Source organism: Oryzias melastigma, linkage group LG20, assembly GCF_002922805.2.
Source record: "Oryzias melastigma strain HK-1 linkage group LG20, ASM292280v2, whole genome shotgun sequence".
NCBI lineage: Eukaryota > Metazoa > Chordata > Actinopteri > Beloniformes > Adrianichthyidae > Oryzias > Oryzias melastigma.
The window spans coordinates 21067888-21092311 of NC_050531.1; the positions used below are offsets into that span (position 1 = coordinate 21067888).

The window sequence follows — 24424 nt, forward strand, 5'->3', positions numbered from 1 at the left end:
GCTTTTAGGTTTAGGTAACTATATATTTGGGGGTGGCAGAGGGTCATGTGAGTTAGGGTTAGGGGTTCAGAGGGTAGGATACTAATTGGTGATAATTGGGCAGGGGAAAAGGCTGGTTAGGTTAATGATCACTCTCCTGGGTTAGGAAGAGGAAAGTAGGCCACTCAATCAAAGTAGAGTGGCAGTGCAGGCTCCTTGAGCATCCCTGATCCCCGTGGGAGCAAACCTTTCCTCAGCCATCTCTGATCCCAAATGTCACACACCTGTGTGCACAAAAATTGGACTCTCACGTCCCTGGACAACATGTATTGCCGATATAGGCTTTTCTGCGTGCCTTATATAGATCTCTGTGCAGGTCAATTAGTTTCAGAAATAAGCACATGTGTTTTCATTTTTAATTTTCTTTTTGTTCTTTCTTCATTCTAGGTTTCTGGCGGGTAAATATGCTTTGGTCTGTTCAGCTTCACATATGGTTGCACAGGTAAGCATTCTGTTTAGGATCATTCTCTTGGGTTAGGGTTAGAGCTTAAGGTACAGTTAGGGTTGGGGTAAGAGTTCCGGTTAGGGCTACAGTTAGGGTATGTAGTGTAATTTCCACTTCCGGCCAATGATGTCAGAAGCCATCTAGTCTGCAGCTAGGTCCCTCTCATCAAGTGTGCTACCTTTGAATTATTTGCTTTCTCTTTACTTTTGGACAAGCAGTACATTCCTTGCAAGCCAATCTGTTTAGCTAGTACATGGAGTTGTTTCTGTTAGATTAACAGGGTAAAGTGCTGGCATGGTGAAGTAATTCCCTCCTGTGCATGAGCTTCTTCTTTCTTTGACAATAAAATCTCAAAAAAAGGACATTATCAGACAAGTCAGAGGTTTCAGCAAGCTCCTTCGCCAAGGTTTCTTCTTTCTTCACAATGGCTGTTCTTGGTTATAGTCAGTAATCTGAAGTGTTTGAGCTGCCAAGTTTCACACTCTCCAAACACTTAATTCACATCCCTCCTTCTGGGGTAAAGTAAACCTACAGAATCCAGTCATCATCCTCTTTCTGTAGACAAAACTGTTCAAGATGCCCAGCTCAACAGGCAAAACAGGGACAAACACACATTAAAAGCATCAAACCTGAATTTGTCACAACCATGAAACTGAAGCAGTCATCCATTCATTTCTTCTAGCCAGTGTTTGCATATTGGACTGTACATGGACTAACGGCGCATTCGGCTGGTCGTTGTAAACTGGCAAACTTTTACATTTACACTACACGAGCGCTTAAGCAAAAGGTATAACCATTCTGAATTCATGCTTGGGTGGAAAAAGAAACCAAGGAAATCTGAGGTAGGAAATTGAACACAAATTAGAATCACGGCATGCTTGAGCTTTGGCTGGATGTTAGAAACCTCTGCTGATTGCATTAGACTAATGAGCAAGGCATCTAGCCATCTTTCCGAAACCTCCCAACTCATGTGGTTGGTTCACTTGGGGCATCTTACTTTACAAAGAACATACACAATTCTTCTGGTGCAACACTTACGGAAAACTCATAAGTTTGCCAGTTTACCTGTTAGCCTCTCTGCTCATGATGCTTCATGTCATTAACTCAGCTCACTAACAAAGATGAAAACTCTCTATGACAGGGCAGCTGATATGTTCATCAAATAAGTTCATGGCTTTTAACCCTCCCTTTCCAGCCCCTGAGGTGCAGCCCAGCCAATCCAGTGTGCTCTTGGATGAATGTAGTCTTAGGCCCGCCTCTTGGGGGAGGGCAGGGCAACCAATGACAGAATGGGAACAGCAGGATTCCTGTTAGGCCAGCTAACACAACAACATAGCAACCAGTCTGAGATTTTATCGGAAGCACTGTGGACATAAAGAGTCACCAAATCAAGGTTTTCAGTGCAAGACTTCAAAGGCTACTTATTTTGTTAGTTTTTAGACCAATGTTGTCTTCGCGTGTTCTCTCTGGTCATCCAAAACAGTAAAGGGATAGTTCTATGGATAAAAGGTCTCTGTGAGGGTGACAGAGAACTTCAGCTCTGAACAGTCTGGTTTGGGTTAACTAAGACGAAGAACTTCTTTTTGCTCTGCTTGTAGTTTTGGTTAAAGGTTGAACTGCCGTGGAGGTTAAAAAGCTCCAGATGAACTGAAAGTGAGACATCAAGAAAGAGGGAAAGAGAGGGGAGATCCCTTGTCCAACTTTTGATCATTCTGAGGAGACACGCAATAAAGATGCAATTGCTCAGTTCCACTTGCAGCCTTAGGTAGATACAGTAGGTGTCTCTTGCTCTTCAAGGTGTCACTTAGAAAGTAGAAAATAGACAGAACCTCTCCCTTACCATACTCTTACCCACTCTTGCCAACTTGTTCTTAGCTCCCCCCTGGGTCAGAGCTGTGTTCCTCTGGTGTCCTTGAATCCAATAGCATCTGTGTATCTTGGAGTGACCCTCTCCTTTGAATTTCAGGATCTGCAGATGTCAAGTCAGCCCCAGCAGATGCCCCAACTCCTGAAGCAAAGTCTAACCCTGCTCCTAAACTTGATTCTTCTTCTGCCCCATATCCAAATTCTAACCCTAAATCTGAGCTTTGATCTACCCCTGGCCCTGATAAAATGCCAGCCCCGGCACCCAGCCCCAGCTCCATCTCCAGATCATGGTGCAGGCTCTCCAAACCAGAAGTCCCAGGCTGGTCCTGTGTGCTTGTGATTACTGAGTCCCGTGCCTGTGTATGATCCAATGGCTTTAGTGGGTATTCTTCAAAATCCTGGGAATTCAAGACCTGTGGGAAAGCAGATAATCCATCAGTGGTTATGGATTCTAATCCAAAAGTACACAAGCCACAATCTCATGCTTTGCAACAAAAGCTATAACATTTTTTTTTAACATTTGTTTCAATGTTTTTTAAATATATGATTTAAATCTGTCAAGGATGGATGCCTCAATGGACACAGAAAGTCCCCTCAATGAGTAAAAAATAAACTTGAGCCTGTGCCAGGATTAACATCACCTTTCTTCTTGGAGTCTATTGAAGGGAAACTAGAAAGATAGAAAGTGTTTTTCCTGGGCACCCCCCTGTTCTGTTCTGTTGACAGAAACTTTGGCATTGACAGGGATACCTGGAAGGGCAGGATCAAAGCAGCAGTCTCCATGACCCCTTGTAGTAGTTTTATTTTGGCAGTTTGCGCCGTCCCAGTTTGTCCCAAACAAACACCATATTTGAGCACAAGGGTGTCCATCAGTCCACCTGCCTTTAGAACACCTCAGCAGGGTTGCTGTTGGGTAATCAAGCTTTTTGCTGTGTGTCTTTCACTCTCTATGAAGACAGGTGTAGAGCTGGGGAGTCCAAATCTTGACTTTGAGGGACAGCCTCCTGATAGGTTTTCCAAAAATCCTGCCTTATGTGCCGTTGATTATCTGGATCAGGTGTGTTTAACTAATAAGGAGCTTCAATGGCAGGTTGGTCAGAAGACATGTGGGACACTGGCCCTTGAGGCCAGATTTTGGACACCTCTGTTGTAGAGCTTTTAACCAATCACCACCTGGTGGTTAAATTAGAATTGCTGATGAAGAAAAATGGCTGGACAACATCTTGCAGAGCCAATTGTCAATCTCGATTTCAACTCCAATATCGGAAGAGCTTTAACTGGATAACGAGGGAGGCTAAACAGTGGACCATGTTTTCCACCCCCACTGTTACTACAGCTGATTTAAACTGACTGTAAGATCTCTGGCCCCTTAGCAATTCACAAACCAGGTGATGGTCATCAGAAGCAGGAAATGCTTGGCACAGAACCTCTGGACCAGCAGATTAAGGAGCTGGTCCAATTTTTAAGAAGAGGGACTGAAGACTGTGCTCTAAATACAGAGGGAATCCCACTATTTACCCTAAGTAATTTCCAGGGTGCTGAGGAGGATAATTAGGCTAATAGTCAAACCTCTGTTTCAACAGGGACAGCTGGGTTTTCGTTACACTTGTGAAAAAGTAGATAAGCTCTACACCATGTGCTCAGTGTTAGGGGATTCATGGGAATTTTTCTATCCATGTCTGCCTTCACTGAAGCAGCTTGCAGGTGTGTGAAACAGTTGGAATAAGAACACTTCCAGATCAAGGCCATGGTTCTAGACTCTCCAGGTTTGTGGAGAATTCCAAGTGGAAGGAAGGATGTAGCGTGAGATTGACATGGGGATGGGTGCAATTGCTACAGTAATGTGGCTGTTGTATCAATCCAATTTAGTGAAAAAGGAGATGAGCCAAACGTCAAAGCTCTCAATTTATTGGCTAGTTTTTGGTGGTATCTGCACTTTGGCAACTCTTTCAAAAGCCTCATGGATGCCTTTCTGAGGAGTTATTCCAGGCATGTCACACTGAGGGGGATCACCATGGAAGACCCAGTACGCCCTGGAGAGATTACAGCTCTGGGAGGCCTCGACTTAGACTGTTCCTGCTGTGATTTTCAATAAATGATAATCTGAGCATGGATGAGTGTGAAATATCTATCACTCTGGAGTAATACCACAAAGCAATACAAGTGAATACATTAATTTTAAGAGTAAACAAGAGCATAATAATTATTTATTTTTGGTTTACTTCTCATTTCTAGTAGTAAACTTCTGCTAGATATCTTTACAGGCTCCATGAGTGCTACCTGTGACAGTGAGGTCAAACCATCTGTGTGCAGGGGTGTAACTGGTAGGGCTGTTCTTTCCCCTTGACCTTGTCCTGGACCAGGAAATGGTGAGAACTGCAGAAGAAACAACATCTCCTCTGATATGGTCATGAAACCTGTTTTAAAACACTAATTCAATTTTAAAACAGTATTTGTCTGGATCTTGCCCTGCCTCCACCTGCTCATTCTAAGCCCCTTGATTCTTCCCTATTTACGACTGCCACTTGTTGTCAATTCTCTCCCTGTTACTCGGAGTTCCTGCCATGCTGTTTTGCCTCGTTCCAACCCTGCTCTCATTCTGGACCCCTTTACCTGTTTCACCTTCGCCTACGCTCCTTTTGCCGTCTCTGCCTGTCCCTCTTTATTTATCTGCCGCCCTGGTAAAACTGTTCCTTTATTTTTCATGTGGATTATTGGAACTCTTCTGGATAATTTGATTAATGTTAGTTTCCCCCCGCTTCTCTGTCATGGATTTTTCTCTGCCTTTGACTCTGACTCTCCTTCCCAGAGTACTCTCAGATGCCCCCTACTGCTTGGAGGACCTTACTGCCTGTCAAATAAACAGTTTAAACTCTCATACTTGAGTCATTGCATTTTGGGGTCCACCCATGCCTACTATTCATGACATTTTTGCTTTGCTAATGTGCTAACCATGTTTTTACCTGAGGTGGAGATGACACTGAACTATATGCTGGGGGGACCAGGGCCATCTGCCTCTGCAGCAGCTGCATGATGACTCCAATATCTGTTGACATGCGACTCTCCAACCTGCAGACAGGGGATTTCATGATGTGTTTGTAAGTCATTCTGTAAATGCTTTTTTTATATTTCAGAATTTTCCTAATATAAAACAGTCTATATCAAAGCTCTATGAAAAAAAAACCCAATATGATAAAAAAATGTAAAGTGTGGAGAAACAGTATTGAGGCTATGAAGGTCAAAATAATGCAAAGGGCTGACAATTGGATTTAGAGTTTGCAGACAGTGGGATTTGCATAAATAATTATATTAAAAAAAACTGCACTAATCTTGTTTCAATTACTGATTTCTTCCCACAGATCAAAATAGTGCATGTGGCTTAAAGGACTTTCTTAACCCACAGAGGAGCTGAGCAGGTGTGTAAGACCTGTTAACTATGACCAGTCCGACAGCAATGAAGAACTGGACCAAGAATTTTTGGGTCATATCACCAACCTCTAATTTGTGTACAGAACCCCAGCTTACGGTAGCCTTTATTCTAACTGCAGTGAAGCATGAGAAACAAACAGGGTGTGCAGCTGCCTGACCCCATTCTGAGGTTGTCTTGTCTGTATTAAATCAGAGGAATCTACTGTCAGCACAAAAATACTCTGAAACTCATGCCTCATTTCCACTGAATGGTACGGAAAGAGACCGGTCCCCTCTTGGCCAGTTCAGATTGATCCGGGCAATTCAAGTGAGCATTTCCATTGAGTGTTGGACCATCAAAGTGCATGTGGGGTGTAGACTGATGACATAGCTGTGTGTTAAAATGGTGCGACTACATTGAAAGAGAAACTGCATCAACTGACTCAGAAACGGACGGAAAATGAAAAAGATAACCACGGAGGATCATTGTAATCCAGAGGAGGCGTTTATTATGAATGAAGCCGGCCTAAAAAACTCTTTATGTTGTGTAATACTCCAGTGTTCTTTAAAAAATGTTTTATAAAGCATTATCGGAGGTGTTTTTGATCATTATAGATTGGTAACGGACATTCTTTGGCCGCAGGATCGGATGAGACAGAAACCGGGGGGAAGTGTCTCCATATTCGTGGATTTGGCGTGTGTCCAATCCCCAAATCCCGAGAATAAGGAAGAATTCTTAGTATTCTTTCCAACAAGATTGTGGGGGGTGAAGAAGAATACAGACGAAAAGAGGACAAAACTTTCAGTTTGGATCTTGAGTCGGGAAAAGTGCTGATCGGACGCTTGCTGTTGTCGTAAAACCTTTCCGCCAATCAATGGGTTTCATCGTGTGATGACAAAAGCTCCGCCCTACCAGGTGCATTCCATTTTTCTATGGGTCTACAACCAATAGGGGACCAGAAATGGCACCAGTTGCTCCTGCTTAATGGGTCCTTTTTGTAATGAAAACGCTCAAAAGTCCTGTCTGACCAGGTCCAGTCTGGTCCACTCAGTGGAAACAAGGTTTTAGGGTGTTTTCAGACTGGGAAAATTTACTGGTTCGGATCGAGTCCATTTATTTGTTCTGGATCGAGTCTTTAGGATTGCATTTGGTCTGGTCCCGGACCAGGATTCGTTTGTGCGTATTCAGACTGAAACTTTGTTCTGCATAATCGAGGAAAAAGTCCTCTGGTTCACTTTGAGTGAACCAAATGCGTCGAGTCTAAAAACACCTTTAGTTACTGTTGAGAAATCTCTGTAGATTAGCAAACTGATACCCACATGGGAACTGTATTACATGCAAGAAATGTGGGATCTGTTCATGTGCTGCAGAACTTCTCACCCCTCTAACCACATTTCTTCACAGACAGCTTCAGACAGCTGTCGCATCTTCAGCAGCAGAGTCTACAGGCATTAAAAGTCTGAGCATCCTTCTTTGGCATAAAAAAACACAGCCTGTGATCATAAAACACCTGACACTACAGCATTGCTCAACTAAAGACAACAAGGTCATAAAAGCTGGTTTTCCACTGCGGCACAATAAGACGATCATCAGTTCAGCATACACTACAATAGGTTCTCTTGGAAGAAACACAGCAAACAAACTAAATAAATGCATAAACAAAGATGTGTGCCCAGACTGCCTGCTGACGGTACCTGTTGAGCTGTTTCTGCAGCAGGTCCAGTCGCGAGTCCAGCTGGCTGCGTTGGTGTCGGCTCAGGCTATGCAGGGGTGTGTTGGCTGGCGGTGGGGAGACCAGGCTGTAGCTGGGGACTTCTTGGTACTGACCGCCCCCTCGGCTCTCTCCCCAGAAGCTAAAGATGTTGGACACCCCAGACAACGCGCCTGAGTGGGTAGGGTGGGGAGAGTCCAGTTAACTCAGTGTGTGGGAGATTTTCTGAAAGAAGCAGTTTGAAGTGTACCTGACAGCGCGTTGCAAGTGTTTCCAGTCTTGGGATCTCTATCACCTTCTGCGTTCTCATTGAAGTTTGGGGGTGGGGCTAGAGTTTTAGGAGTCTCCATTATTGCAGGTGGAGCAAGGCTGCTGATGACTGACTCCTCCCCCTGTCAGAGCAGACCCAGAGTTCACTTGTTTGAAGCTATGTACTCACCGGGTACGTGTGGGTTCTTGAATTTGCTTTTGGGATTTGGTGTTCACACTGGACTGTCGCTACCTGATACTAGTGGACCTATAGATGGCAGAGGCTTGGTGTAAATTGTCAAAGCAGTAGAAATCTTGCTTCAGACTTTTTTTTTTTCACAGCTCTATTTAGTCCTACACATTCTCACTCCCACCTCGTTATATTTGGACGTATGATTCAGGCCCCCTCTGCATCACTTCTGAGTGTCCACAACTTGTCATGTTTTGACATGCTGGCTGTCCACATTAAATCAGGAGTCCCCAACCTCCAGGCAGTGGACTAATACTGGTCCGAGCACTGCTTGGTACCGGGCCACAGATTGGAAAAAAATACAAATGCTAATTACGGGTTCCCAACCCTTGAGATGCAGACCGGTACCAGTACCCTAACCTGGTATCAGTGTTCGTTACAGCGTCCCAAGGGTTACTGGTAACAGCCAACACGTCAAAAAAACGAAAAGTTGGGGATACCCAAAGCATCAAAAGGTGGCGCAAAGAGGCCCCAACCATACGTCTATAAAGGGCCAGCTCTGGGCATTGGCGACCTAGACTGCCACCTAGGGTGCTATCTGCTAAAGGAGGCGCCAAATCACAATGATGATATATTAAATTTGTTTCTTTTCTTTCCTTTTTATTCTTTGTATTTATTTTATTTTCTCTTGTTAACCTTTAGGCTACCTAATGGGGTCCAGATGAACCCACCCTTATATTGATGTGTGATTCATCCCATGACAAAGGTGGACAGGATTTTATGTCTGCCACAGACACCAGTGAAGATGAAAGATTCTTTAAAAAATGTTCAGAGTATTGTCATCTTGACCTCACTTTTAATGTAAACATGCCTAGGATAGCACAAAGGTTACGCAGTTTGACGCACCACTCATTTCTTGATGAAAAGTAATAATTAAAATGTAAATTCCAGGGTTGGGCCTGCGCCCATATATGACAAGTTGGGAGTGAGAACGTGTGAGTTCCGACATATGAAAGACTTGGTATCAAATAAACTTGACCGTAATTATTAATTTCTCCTCTATGATAATTTTTTTTAAACAAATGGCACTTCCATGAGTTTAAAAGGAAGCCATCAAAATGTTACTACCCAATCCGAGTCCCTGATTTGTCAAAGTTCAACTGGTGAAGCTTTTACTGTGCATTCAATGGAGGCACATTTTGTACATAGAGCCTGAAAATGGTTGTAAAAACTAACTCATGAACACGAGAGTTTTGAACATGGAAGCCTGAAATGCGCATAAACATAAACTTTTTATTGGAAGTGGTCCCTCAAGCCTTTCAAGCCTGGTGTGATTGTAGCATTAGACGGGCATAGATAGTACAATGGAGAGGGAAAGTACCTCATCACCACTTGAGTGTGTGGAGACTGAGCTCCGAAGTCCCGCCCATTGTTTTTTAGGTACCTCCTCTCTGTCCTTTTGGTTGTTCGCTGTGTCCCGCTGTCTTCGTCTGGACTTGTGAGACTTTTTGATTTCGCCAGCATCTGCATCATCTACAGAAAAAAAAAAATAACTCAGTTTAGGTTTAAGTTTTGATGCACAGATATAACTTAAAAGAATCAAAGCAGAAGGAAACAAGGGATCAATCACCGTTTTCTGTTCGTCTACGGAACGATAGCTTCCGTCTTCGTAGTTTGTTGAACCCCCCACAGGTGGAATCATCACTGCTGGGGGAGCCGGGGATCATGTTGGTCTGAAAGGAACAGCGGAACGATGTTCAGGGTAAGGATTCAGTTATGGTTGGTAAATCTGTGCTCCATAATTGGGGTTATGAACTCACGTCTCTGAGGTTGAAGGTGATTTCCAGGTTGTTCCAGAAGTGATCCGCAAACTCCGGATACATGTCCAGCACCTCCAGAACGTCTTCCCGTAGGATTTTGTGGAGGTCGCAGTACGTTAGAGCTCTGACGTCGGCGTTGGATTTGCCTGGGCGGGTGTAGAGGTTGATGGGCTCCCCAAAGATGTCATTCTTTCCTGGAAAAGGTGCAAAGAGGAAGAAGAATGACCATATAAGACATACTTGTAGATAGATAAAGGAGGGACCATGTTGGAGAGGGTCTCAGCAACATGTCTGCCCAATAAGATTTCCCCATCATGTTCTAATCAGACAGCTTAATAGCAGGTATGTAATTGCAAATGACATACAGCTGGAGCTTTTTTTTGTTTTTGCCGTCATGGGTAAGTTAACCTAAAAATATTACCCCATGTTTCTTCTAAGAAGAAGCAAGTAGTTAGTAAGCCTACACTTCTATAATGTATCTGTTGTTGAGACACACAGTGAGAACTGGAGATATAGACTTCCTGTCTTAAACCACACACTACTAGATCAATGATTAAGTCTGGCTATGAATTCTTTACCTCAGTGCAAAAGTATTGGGTTTCCAGGCATTAAGCATCTTGCCCAAACACTTTAACGGTTAGCTAATCAAACAATAATCTGGTCGCTGACGACCTTGTTAGGCACACCCCAACTATTTCCTTTCTTATAACCTTTTAAGTAGACAAATTTCTCATTTAATTGAATTTTTATGTGTATGTACAAAGTTATTTCTGTGCTATAACATAGACATTATTGGTGCAACACACCAATCCCACCAACAGATGACAGTATCTTCAAAGAGCTACTTCAACATAAATGTTTTGAAGGCTTACTCAAGAACTGATTAAAGATCAAAGTTTAAAGAGTTGAAATTATGGTTATATTAAAAGATTGATTTAGCTGCAAAACAGAAATATTTGTATGTTTTTTTTAGGTTCAAAGAAGCCTTGGGATTTTCATTTGTAGCATTCTAAAGTAAATAATTTATAGTGTTGTAACACAGTGTTCCCCTAGGGTTCATGTCAGATTTATCTCTGTATTTTAGCTCTTTGCCAAATGATTTACCTTGATTCAACCCAAACAGCTCCTCTTACAGCACGACTCTTTAAGTTGTCTCTTTAGCAGAACACACACTGCTAACTGAGTGTAAACAGGACAGGGATTGCTTGCATCCATACTAACTAAAGAGTTTAGGAGCAACAAACTGAGTTAGTGTTGATAAAATAGCAGACAGAGGGAAGATGTACCTGATCTGTCACTGTCTGTGACAACAGAACAACACAGAGCAGCAGCAGAACCGCCACACTTTACAGTCTGTATATGAGAACCGGACCGAGTCAGTGTGATGTCATCCATAGAAAATGACAGCTCTAATGAAACAATGTCATTATAGTCGCCATGTTGGAGCCAGATGACATCAGTAAGCAGCGATGGATCTGAGTTGGTCTAAGTCAACATTTCTATGGCAACCACTCTCACCAATCAAGAGTGAGCTTGTTGGAAGTCCAAACCCCTACACAAAATCTGTCGACATAAGACCACATACTTTTATTGAGGAATCTGATCCTAACTTGGATAAATTTCACAACAGACAATATTTTATTTTGATCAGGTACTTCCTTGTAGGGCTGGGCGACACTGAGCATTCTGGTATCAATCCGATACTGGTCAATATCGCCGATATCGATACCAGTATTGATACCGATATCGATAATTATCGTAATTGCGGTGGATCTGACATTAATCTCAATTTTTTAAATCCCTTTGAATGTTTTTTTTTGTAAGTGTCTCTTATTTAATTAATTGATAAACAAAAAAGCAGAATTAGGACAATATTTTCAATTAAATGGAAAATTGTTTATTAAAATAAAAACTTCTTGAAATTAAGAGTGAAGAAGTGAATGCAAAACAGTAAACAAACCAAAAGAAACAAGTAACTATGATACAAAAATAAATCAAAATGTTTAACAAGCAGACCAACAGAAACTTTAGCTCTTCAAAATAAAAGCCCTATAAATTGTGTACATTGTTGTACAGGAATATCTTCTGGTTGTTTGACACAATGGAAGGCTTATGAAAAGGATCTCCCTCTGCTTTCTGGTAATAAATGAATAGCCGGTCATGCTGTATAAAATGTTACCGTCCATTTGTTGCCACAAATGATCCTATTAAAAGTAATTTTACCAACCTTTTTTTTTTTTTATTTTAAAATAAGAAAAACGATCTCTTAGGTCTTCTTGACTTTGAAATAGTTTTATAACACAGGCAGGGGACTTAGTTCTCCTGTTTTCCTGCAAAAATCCTCTCAAACCCGTTAGATTCCTCCATGATGCTTCTGCACAAAAAATGTGTATTTTTCTCAAACTTCATGTGCAGAGAAACAGTTCCAAGCTCACATGAGCCTCCAGCATACTTCCCAGTTGGCTGCTCACCACAATTACACAGCATGTCTGTTCCACTTCTGCTACTCTGCCTTTTCACTCCATTGTGCTGTTTGAATCGCTCTGTTAAAGTAACAAAGCCAATTTGCTGCCCATTAGGTCTGCCAACAAGGTAAAATCACTACAACTAAAAAAAAATAACAGGAATTTGGGTCGGATTTCCTTCTAAAAGTCATAAATAAAATGTCCTGTTCGGAACAAATAAATAAAATAGGTGAATTTTTGAAGCAATGTAAAGATTAGGGTAAAGATTTGTGTGAGAGAATGTGATCACTACAACATAAAGTGTAGAGAAGAGTTTATTTTAGATCGATTTAAAAATTAACTAGTTCATTGCAAATCTTAAAGAAATTAATCGCGATTAATCGCAAATAATCTGCAAATAATCACAATATAAAATCACATGCAAAATTGTACATTTAGAACTTTTTGAAATTACCATTACTCCCTTTTAGGCCAAATCAAGTATTGTTTACTAGAACATAAAGTGGCAGAGGTAAAAATTTGAGCTGGGACGATTGGCGTGGAGTAACCCCGCCCCCCTTCCCTTCAGTGTTTCAGAGTGGAACAGAGGAGGGAGCTTGAGCATGTTTTCTACTTTACATATATGATCTTTTTCAAATTTCATTTGTTTCTGATTCAAAGTGATGTGAATGAAGAAATACTCGCAAATTCATTTTTTAGCATAAATGGCCAAATATAAGTCCTCCATCAACAGAGAAATGCCACAAAAATGGGTTAAAACCACCAAGATCACAATTTTTATTGGAGTGGATCTTTAATAGCTTAATATTTCTCTGTTTTTCCATTAGTTATAACACAGAATAATTTGTAACTTTGAGGTAATAAAAGGAATTTTACCTAGGATTGCCACCACCACGTCCCCTCTCAATATCTCTATGGATCCTCTGGATATGAAGTACACGGCCATGAGGACATCCCCCGCGTGGACCAGCGTGTCACCCGGCGGCGCGTGCGTCGTCTTGAACTTCATGGCCAAAGCCCGGAGACAGCCTTTGGAAGAACCTTTGAAAGCCTTGCAGTTCTGCAGAAGAGTCCGGTTCAGGTGGAGGCAGATATCCGCCTGGAGACACTCAGGAAATCCCTTCAGCACCTGGGGAGAGGGGGGAAGCAGGTGACCAAAAAAAGGAGAAGTCAGTGAAAGGGATGGAGATGGAGAAGAGGAAGGACAAACAGAAAGGTTTAGCTGTGCTGGGATTCAAAATAAATATTCTTAGAGTCAGATTAAAATGTATTTTTGGACTTTTAGATTAAAAAGCACCATTTGTTTTTCATACATTTCCCCTTCCTGGTTGCAAAACTGATCACCTATAATTTTTTGGACTATATCAACTTAGATTTTTGGAATATTTCTCCAACTTTTTCTCTTTTCCTTTCAGTGTACCAACAGTGAACTCTATAATCAATCACTAAACATGTTGCCCTTTATTTAAATGTGAGATACTCTGTGACGAGTTTGTCACATTAGATTTTTATGACTTACTTTTGCAAGTTTTACAATGGAAGTAATTTAAAAGTACGTCGTATAACATGTCACAAATCTGAAACTGTGGCATCATAAAGGATTATTTTAAATGAAGTGTCAAACAACGGGCCTTGAGGGTTTGTGTCCGACATGTTTTTATGACACATTCTCACTTCTAACTCGTCACATTTTGACGTTTGGTTAAGGACCCCTCCGCGTCAGTTTTTGGTGTTTTGGGAGTTCCAACTCGTCTTTTTTTGACGTGTTGGCTGTTCCCATTAAATCACAGGTCCCCACCCTCTGGGCCGAAACCGGGACGGTCCAGTATCACACCTTGTACCAGTTCTTGTACTTTACCGCGTCTGGTGCCAGGTTAAAGTTAGGGTACCAGTACCAGGCATGTCCCGAGGACCAGTCCACATGTGGTACTGCATCGGGTATCGCATACTGAGGGTTGTGAACCCTTGATTCTATGAATAGCCAGCATGTCAAAAAATGATGAGATGGGGACACCCAAAAAGGCAAAAAGTGACGCGGAAGTGCCCTTAAACAAAAGTCAACATGTGACAAGTTGGGATGAGAATGTGTTGGTTTTCCAAGCAACCTGCCATTGAAGCTTCTTGTAGGGTAAGCACACCTGACCCAGGTGATCAGAAGACAAGGTTTCAGGAATTCAGCAGGATGCCTGGAGTTTGACACTCCTGCTTATGAACCATAATAGCTAGTAATCTCTAAAGGACTGCAATTTGGAGATAACTTGCAGAACACTGCTTTCTGTTATTGATAAAAGGTATCGATCACGACAAAAGTGGTGGACCATTGTTTTTGGTCGATGAGTATTTAGTGTGAGGAGTAAGACTAAAAAATGTCACCAAAAATGTTTCAATTCAAGAAATATAATGGTGTTTTGACAGACAATCGTTACGAATAGGAGTCAGACGCACACATACATCAGACAATAAAACTACATCCTCTTTAGATGGAGTGTTATAGAGAGGAGCAGCTGAATCTTAAAGGGTATGTCTTACAGTTTCCTTAAGGCTTGGGTTGCCACGTTAGCGACATCATGAACTGTTGTCATGCATGTGTTAAAAGTATTAATAAGGATAATGTAAGTGACTCGCACTTATGGGTGGTGTTGTCGTACGGTGTCCCTACAATACACTCTAGCCATTAGAAAGGTGGACTTTTTGGGGGTTTGGAGGCTTGAAACAAGATCCATACCACATGCCTGCATCTCACCTACTTCACCCCTACCTACCCTAGTGTGTTTTTCACTACTACCTGTCACCCGCAGCATGCCCATAGGAAAAAAATGTGCATTGGCAGTTTTCATTCTACGGGCTCATCGAGTGGTCTATCACTTTGATATTTCCTGCAAGGCAACTGTGTGCATAGGGTAGCAGAAATTTGCCAATTTTTCATCTGCAGACAGCCCAGTAGAGCCGGGAATCGATTAAAAAAAATTTAACTAATTAATCGCAAACCTGAAAAAAAATTAATTGCGATTAATTAGGATAATTTTTTTGTGTTTTGTTACAGTATTTGCCAGGCAATTGTTATCTGCAAATAATCACAATAAGAAATCATGCGCAAAATTTTACATTTAGAACATTGACTTTTAACCCTTTGGAACCTCAGCTACCAAAAATACCACCACAGCAGATCTTTCGCATTTATTCTGTTTCTATTAATAGCTTACGTTAACAAGATTACTTTCACAGCCCCAATAAACAGCCATTTAGCACTAAATCAGATATCAAAATGACAAAAAGCTGATCTAAGTGAAGTACTCATATTAACTAAGCAGTTCTTTTCTGAACCTACAGGTTTTAGAGTTTCTGATCCACTTGATGAATAAATATCCACTGAAGCAAAAACAATCAGTTTGCTTCCTTGGAGAATTCACATCTTTTTCTTTTGTTGGCATTTTTTGCATTGTATCTGATTTATTATAATGCAATACATTGAAGTACAGCAGAGGTGTGACTGACAGCTTTGGATAAGTGAGAAAATGGACGTGAAAGGACAGAACAACTGCCTCCTGATGGTTTAAAACAGACTTGAACTTTGTGTTGCACTCAATCAAGACAGAAGCTGAACCCACAGAAACTCAAATTTTCTATCTTTTTTTTGCTGAAATTCAGCAAACGTGTTGCCTAAATGCTTAACAGCAATATCCCAGCACTGTTCAGAATGAAGAAGCTGCTTCTTCATTCTGCTTTGACTCATAAAATAACACTATCAGCCTCTCATCAGAGCTGCTTTATTATTCTCTCCCATCTTCATGACTGAAGGAGGTCAGGGCTGACTGAGTCAGTCACTTAGAGAAAGAGACAAGGCCTACTCCACACAATCAGAATAATCATCGCAGTAAACATCATGCCACGCTGATGCGATGCTGTGCAGATTTCTTTCCTCTCTCTCGTGTCGACCGGCTTCCCGGCTGCACTGAAATGAGCCCCGTGAATTGTTTGCATTACCGCAGACTCCTTTTGTTCCAGCCTGATGCTCCACAGAGCCATGAGCAGCTGATTAAAGTGTGATGTGAGTGGCGTTTTGGAAGAACAAACTGCATCCTGGGAAATGTTTCTTCACATGGTGTAATAAAGCTGTCTTTGAATAAAAGATCAGGGGGCGGAGACACAAAATACACATGACCCTGAACAATTCTTGAATCTGGGAGAGATGTTTCTGAGACTGCTAAAGTGTTACATCTTCAGTTGTAGAAGAAAACAAAAATGGTAAATAAAAGTGAAAGTTTAGGACTACTGATAACTCAATTTAGTGTGTTTTGTTCATATGGTTTCAGTTCTTTAGCTGCACAGAAACTTTAGTTCTTCACATGCTGAATACTGTCAGCTCTAAACAAAATTGCTGAAGTTTGAGTCATTTTGGAGAGAAAATTGTTTGATTTCTTTGTTGCTCTGACCCCTGCTCTTGCACTAAAAAAGATCATTCGCTGATTAACCAAAACTACACTCCAACATGAAACCCATTACATAAGTCAATTTACAAGTAGAACAAAAAAAAGCTCTATCAAACATTTACGATGCCCACATACTTTTTCTATTATCTCTGCTGGTTCTAGACCCTATGACAGTTCTACAGCACCGTTACACAATGGCTTTCTTGTTTCTGCCTGTGCTATAATGCTTTAGTCACATGCATCCGTATGGGTTGACTTAGACGAGTGTGGGTTTTTGAGTGGAGGATTGTAGAGGGAACGCCTGGATCTTAAAGTGAGTTCAGGTGTGTCTCACAGTTCCCTTGAAGCTACAGCCTCCTCATGGGATGTAATGAAAATGGACTATACAATAGTCATACGTATGGTAAATGTATTGTGAAGCATTTGTAAAGCTAATGTAAGCTACAAGCACTTAAAGATACGTTCACACCACCCTACGTTCATGCGACCACATTCAATGAAAAGCCTATGTAAATTTGCATATTGAATCTCTGCGTTCAAAACTCTCACATTCATGTGGCAATACGAACGTTTTTAGAATTGTTTTTGGCCTCTTCATACAAAACGTACAACTAAGGATGTAACGAGTCTTTGTGTATCTGTAAAATTCAAGATTAAGATTCAAACTCATCAACGTGTTCATAGATGAAGAAAGTTAAAAAAATCAGTTTGTCACGGCCTGTGCCTAAATTTAGGGAAATGCAGAGCAGATGACATTTCTCCATGCAGGCTCGCTGTGTGTAGCGGAGGGGCTGCGTGTTCTTCCTCTGCGGTTCCCTCCTGGGAAATTTTTGCAGCTTCTTCAGATTTAAAAGTCTTACATAAGTCAGTCCCTCCAGGATTGCACATTTTTTTTATTTCAACTATTAACACAAATTCAAGCTAACCTGATATTTGTTCCTCACCCTGCAACGTTACATTTTCATCGCAACTTTACTGCAACTTTGACCAATCCTCCGTGACAACAGTTATTGGTGACAAAGTAGCTTTGCGACTGTTTCCCTTCTGACTTCTTCCCGGGAGCCGTGCTCTTTTTCATTAACTCTCTTTACCCCTCTTTGTCTTTTTTTCTCTGCAAGCTGCGCATGAACAGTCATTTGCACTGAGTGCGAGCTCAGGCAAGAGCCCACGTAGAGGCTAGGTGGGGGGTAGCGCTGAGCGGACGCAGGTGTGGAGAGGTCCGTCACACGTGAAGCACAACAAGAACCGAGCATGAAAGGATTTGTGATCATTTCCTCATTGTGTGTAATTGTTTGTGTGAAAACAGACAGTTTGATCTAAAGAAAACATACTTGGCCCTAAAATACCTTTAATTTATTGTGACTTTAAAACTGTGAATGGAATCGAATCGTGGCTTGAATGAATCGTTACATCCTTAGGTATTGAATGCACTTTGAAAATTAAACCAGGTTGAACTTTGACCAATCAGGGACTCGGATTTGGTATTGTCCAACTGTTTGAAAATTTTATAGTTTATAATTTTAAAAAGTTTATAATTGCATTTGGTGTTCACCTGGAATTATGCTCTATTCCATATTGGAATAGAGAGGGACGGACTTATGTGAATCTTTTAAATCTGAAGGAGCTGTATAAATTTCCCAGGAGGGAGGAAGAACACGCAGCCCCTCCGCTACACACACAGCAAGCCTGCATGGAGAAATGTCATCTGCTCTGCATTTCCCTAAATTTAGGCATAGGCCGAGACAAACTGATTTTTTAAACTTTCTTCATCTATGAACATGTTGATGAGTTTGAATCTTAATCTTGAATTTTACAAATACACAAAGACTCGTTACATCCTTAGTCGTACGTTTTGTATGAAGAGGCCAAAAACAACTCTAAAAACGTTGGTATTGCCACATAAATGTGAGAGTTTTGAACGCAGAGATTCAATACGCAAATTTACATAGACTTTTCATTGAATGTGGTCGCTTGAACGCGCGTTGCCAAGGGCGGTGTGAACGTATCTTCCATATTGGAATAGAGTTGTGAAAGAAAAAGTCTGGAGCAAAATATTCAAAATTTCTATCACTTTGACATTTCACACCAAGGCTCATCCTACTGTTGGTGGTGGATGTGCGCTAGTAAACAAGTAAAACAAAAGAAGAAGTAGTCCCTGCCTGCCCGTCCAGGGTGAACACTATAGACTAGTTGTGCGTTCCTGAACACACATAAAATGTGAACATAGCACAAGATGTTCAAGTGATATTGTGGTACGATGCCCTTTACGCCCTTCACAGAGAAGTTTTGCTATTTCTGATGTTTTAAAATCTTGTGGTTGTTGAATTTGTATTGCTTTGCTTGGGTCTCTTGGTGTAACTAGTCATTAGTGAGGTAAGGGAACTAGCTCCTTACTTGCAGGAAGCTGTTCAAATTTTACAGGCTGTCTACAACTCTGGTACATCCTGTCGGCCACCCTGTACACATTTGTCCTTTTTCCCCCACAGACAGCTCCTATCCACCCGTAAGAGCAGTTGTGACAAAGACATAAACGGCACCAATCTTCCTTACTCAAAGCAGTCTGACTGACGTCCAGGTGCCACTCACCGCATTCATGTCAATGCCGTTGGTGTACGACCAGGCATGCTGAAAGTACTCCTCCAGCCTCTGCCGGAGAGGATTGGGGATCTGGTGGAAGCGGATGAACTCTCGCACTCGGAGCATCTGGGTGTGGTAGCGGGCCGTTCCGGAGTAAAGCCGCTGGATGATAGCTGACACGTTCCCAAAGATGCTGGCGTACATCAGAGCTGCAGGTGCCGGAAAGAGAAGACAAAGCTGTGTTCATTTAGTGACAGAAGCTGGCAAGTGCACCTTGTGTGACCAATTTAATTTAGATTAACAAACAGAGAAGATAGAGAGATGAACTGAGGAGATAATTAAAATGAGAAAATGACAAACACAAGAAAAGGAGAGTTTACAGGAGCAGTGAGGAATCTAGTCTTGACTAATGCACGTTTACTTGTATGCTTATTAGGTATGCAAACAGATCAAATTTTAAATATTGCATGGTATTTTGGATAGAGGATTTAATGACTGCAGGCAGAAGGGAGGGATTATTGAAGAAGAAAATGCGGATGTGAAGGGAAAAACCACAGTTATCACAGCTTTAGGGAAAACAACATTTAACATCTTTAAGCTCAATGATTTCATCCATGGCAGGTTGTTTGGAATGTATTTCTAGATCTGCTTGTTTGGATTATACATCTGTTATTGACCGATCTTTTTAGTAATCCACACCTTCCCACAACTATGAATGGATTAACCATCTTTGCACCCCTAATATCTTTAGATTTCTCTTTGTGCTAATTATACTATTTCTATCCATCCTTCCACCCATTCATCCATCCGTCCGTCCATTCATCCATCCTTCCACCCATTCATCCATCCGTCCGTCCATTCATCCATCCGTCCGTCCATCTATCTATCCATTCATTCGTCTTTGCGTCCATTCCTCGGTCTATCTATCCATACGTCCATCCATTCAAATACCCATCCATCCATCCCTCCATCCACACAACCAACTACCCATCCTTCCATCCATCCATTCATCCATCTCTCTGTCCATCCATCTAATTCCCCATCCATCCATTCACCCATCCATACATCCCTCCATCTGTCCAACCATCCATCCATCCATCTCTCCGTCTGTCCGCCCATCCATCTAATTCCCCATCATCCTTCAATCCATCCATCTAAACGTCCATTCCTCCGTCCATCTATCCAATTCTCCATCCATCCATCTATCTATCCATTCGTCCATCCATCTGTCCGTCCATCCATCCATCTATCCTTCTGTCCATCCATTCCTCTCTCCATCCATCCATCATCCATCCAATTTCCCATCCATCATTCCATTCGTCCATCCATCCATCTCTTCGTCTGTCCGTCCATCCATCTAATTCCCCATCCATCCATCCGTCCCACCGTCTATCCATCCATCCATCTATCCATGCATCTCTCCCTTTGTCCATACATCAAACTCCCCATTTATCCATCAATCCATCCATCCATCTGTCCTTCCATCCATCCATCCATCTATATGTCCATCCATCCCTTTAATCAATCCATCCATCCAACCATGCATCTATCTATCCTGCATCCGCCCCTTTGTCCATCATCCAATTCCCCATCCATCCATCCATCCATCCATCCATCCATCCATCCATCCTTCCATCAGTCTGTCTGTAACGTCTGTACTCACATCCGATAAGCATGACACAGATGGAGAAGATCTTCTCAGAGTTCGTGTTGGGAGACACATTCCCGAATCCCACGCTGGTCAGACTGCTGAAGGTGAAGTACAGAGCGGTGACGTACTTGTCGTTGATTGAAGGTCCTGAACCTGGAGTAAGATTGCACAGAAACACGTCATTACACTCTCCAGTGCTGACGATCTGACTTTAAATTTACTGAATTTGTATTTCTCTTTAAAACGTCTGAATTTATTCTTGCCTTGCAAGCCGTTCTTTTTTATGTGAAGAATATTTAACATTTTTCTTGTCATACCTTTGATAGAATCATTATAGTGTTTTCCTAGTTGGTCGCCCAAAGTGTGGAGCCAGCCTATAGAGCCATTTCTCTCCACGTTACCTATTGCATACCTGGAAAAACGCAACAGAAGAGACAACTTCAACACCAGTACAGGTAAAACTAAAGTAGTAAGTCATAAATGTACTTCTCCCAACAACATACCAGATGCATGCCAGCCAGTGAGCAATAAGAGCAAAGGTGCACATGAGAAGGAAGAGGACGGCAGCGCCGTACTCCGAATAGCGGTCCAGCTTTCTGGCGACACGCACCAGACGCAGGAGGCGGGCAGTTTTCAGCAGACCAATCAGAGTAGTGGTCTGCAGCGGGAGACAAAATGAGTCAAAATAAAGAAGTGAACTTTTACAGTGTAGAAGAAAACAAAACTTTGAAAATCTCATGGATTTGCCTAAAGCTCTCCACACTGTTGACATTCTGTCACACACACTGTCCTGTTGGGGGGGTTTGCCTGAGTGTGATTCACTGCCAAAGAGGTGCAGAATCTCAAGTCCGATTTATTTCTGCGGCCTTCCTACTCGCTTGGCTTTCTACTTGTATTCCGCTGGCCTCCTTCATGTTTTTACAACAAATAAATATCTAGTCGATTACTGTGCTGGCAGACGGCCCAGTCCTGCCATGTGTGTATTTGTGTGTGTTTGTGCCCTTTACAGAAAATATCAAGTGTCTGATGAAAAACTCTCCTCTATCTTGGAACAATGGACAGCATCAGTGAAGTACATGATGGCAGCACTTTCAAAAACAATGGTTCAACCTCCTGGATGTTTATTACAATTCCTCCAATAGTAAAAGCTACACATTCTGTCACTATTAGAACATACTTTATGGAATTCTCTTCACACCTGATTCTCTTCACATAAACCATGTAATGTCACAGCAAAGTCAATCCAGCCGTGTCTTTACAAGACTTTAGTTAAATCCAGTAAATAATAAAAGACAAAATGATGAATTTTGTCCTGTGAATATAACCACCTTTTTCTTTAGTCACCCAAAACCCTTTTTCTATTAAACTTGTAAAAATAAAAGCCAAATAATTAAAAGTGTCTTAAATTGTTTGGCCTTTAATTAGATCATAGTTGACTGACAAACTGTATTCAGATTAACAAATAATATGCTACTGTTACTAGAAACATTTAAGATAATCCTTCATTCCTGAGCTTTTCACAAGCAGATTGAAGTAAATTCTATATTTTTCCAACACATTCTCATGCCCATTTCTTCTGGACATTTGGTTACAGACCCCTCCGCCTCACTTTTTGACGTTTTGGGCGTCCCCCCAAGTCACAGTTTTTTCACGTGCCGGGCAGTACCAGACGCAAACCAGTACTGGGTTGAGGTTAGGGTGCTGGTACTGGATTGGAGTACTAGTACTGGACGCATCCCTAGAACCAGTGCACATCCAGTACTCCATCTGGTACCACGCCAGCATGTCAAAAAACGACAAGTTGGGGACACCTAAAAAAAGTTACACAGAGGGGTCTTTAACCAAATGTCAATATGTGACAACTTGGGGATGATTTGGTGTTGATTTTCCGAAGTATAAGTCTATTTTTTTAAATAGTTTAGCTAGGGGTGTGACTTATACTATAGTGAAGTGTGCATATTGTCAGTCTATTGTTATCTATTCTGTCGCCTTTCAAGTTAAATGTGCATTCTTATTCCTGTATTTATTTAAATACATTTCTCCCAAAAGTGTGACTTACACTCCAGTACAACTTCTATGTACATATTTTCATCTGTATTATGTTTTCTTTGGAAGAAGTACTTCTCAAAGTATATCAACCAAACAGAAAAATCCTTTTTTTTTCTTTTTATCAAAAATATCTCTCATAATGACAAAATGTGGTGATGTTGTTCTCAAAGCTGTGGTTTATATTCTGCTCTGAGCATTTTATAAAACTTTATTGGAGCTGCTCCAACTTGATTTGAAAAGAAGAAAACCTAATGTCTCCCCATCACTCAATATTAAAAGAAGAAACCCACTATCAGTATATGGTGTTCACACTGGACTGCTGCTATCTGATACCACAGTAGAACATGTCCAACACCAACAGTTGGAAGAGGCTTGATGCAAAAGGTCAAAGTGGAGCAAATCTAGTGAATCTTGTTCCAGGCTTTTTCTTTCACACCTCTATTTCAATAAATGAAAGATTTGGTGAAACAGAATTCTGGCGGAATACAAACCGTGTTTTTAGAACAACAAAATCAATACGTCACCACCAAATCTGGTAAACCTTCAAGGTGCATTTAGTAGTGATGCATTTTGTACATACAGCCCAAAAACGTGTAGCAACACAAACTAGCAAACTACGGCCCAGGGGTCCCAGACCATTAATCTGGCACCCACATTGGAATGAATTATAATAATCCAAATTACTGTTTTATATTTCCCTGTAATTTTGGTGTCTCCCCTCAGATGTTGCACCACAAATACACTGACTAGTGTTTAGGAGCAGAAAGATATTTTGCTTTCATGTTGTGTTGGAAGATTTGCTGTTTTTCCCACGTTCATGTGTGTCAGTCATTTTTATTGATCATTTCAACACATCATTTTTCCCTGAAAGAAATCAATCAATTGGTGCAACTGGGACTAAAATAAGGGCAAAAACAGCAGCTTTTTTAAATAAAAAAATTATGTTTTTGTCTTAATTATATGTTTTTATTTCTCCAAAGTGGTCGCTTACAGAAACACTTCAACCATCTGATCCAGCACATCTGTCAAGTTTTAGAACCTTTTGTGGCCCACGAGTCAAAAAGTTTGCCCACCCCTGGTCTACATAGACTTTTCCTTGACAGCGAAAACGCGTATGAGTCCGGTGTGACCGTAGCATGAGACCTCATTTTGTTACCCTCCTCACTGCAGCACAGACGCCCCCCAGTGTCCCTGCATTGTGTTCTTACCTCCTCTCCATTCCGATAGATTAGCAAGTCAAAGGGAATCGCGGCCACCATGTCAATGAGGAACCAGCCTTTGAAATAGTGAACAGCAATGCGAACCGGGTGGCTCACCACCTCATCGTTGGAGTTCACATATGTAGTCCTGAAAAAACAGGGAGTCATGACACGGCAAATGTTGGTCTGACGTTTTGGTATTCACACAGGATCTGTTTCTGTGACCAAACCTGAAGTTGATGAGGATGTCAATGATGAACATGATGTCTACGATGAGGTCCACCACATTGAGAGGAGAGCAGGAGTAACCACAGTTCTGGATGG

At 41.5% G+C, this 24424-nt stretch overlaps 1 protein-coding gene across 1 annotated transcript in view; it reads right to left on the reverse strand.

The window, feature by feature from the left end:
* Window positions 1–391: 391 nt before the first annotated feature.
* Window positions 392–24424, reverse strand: part of kcnh2b (potassium voltage-gated channel, subfamily H (eag-related), member 2b) — a 258122-nt gene continuing 234089 nt past the window's right edge. The window contains exons 8-22 of the mRNA XM_036217494.1: window positions 24331–24416; window positions 24110–24248; window positions 21356–21510; window positions 21170–21264; window positions 20865–21005; window positions 19211–19410; window positions 13071–13323; window positions 9730–9923; window positions 9540–9642; window positions 9291–9442; window positions 7721–7862; window positions 7454–7643; window positions 5314–5419; window positions 4631–4726; window positions 392–2763 (exon numbers count right to left, since the gene is read on the reverse strand). Coding sequence (XP_036073387.1) covers window positions 2356–2763; window positions 4631–4726; window positions 5314–5419; window positions 7454–7643; window positions 7721–7862; window positions 9291–9442; window positions 9540–9642; window positions 9730–9923; window positions 13071–13323; window positions 19211–19410; window positions 20865–21005; window positions 21170–21264; window positions 21356–21510; window positions 24110–24248; window positions 24331–24416 — 2460 coding nt within the window. The 3' untranslated portion in view covers window positions 392–2355. The remainder of the gene's footprint in view (window positions 2764–4630; window positions 4727–5313; window positions 5420–7453; window positions 7644–7720; window positions 7863–9290; window positions 9443–9539; window positions 9643–9729; window positions 9924–13070; window positions 13324–19210; window positions 19411–20864; window positions 21006–21169; window positions 21265–21355; window positions 21511–24109; window positions 24249–24330; window positions 24417–24424) is intronic.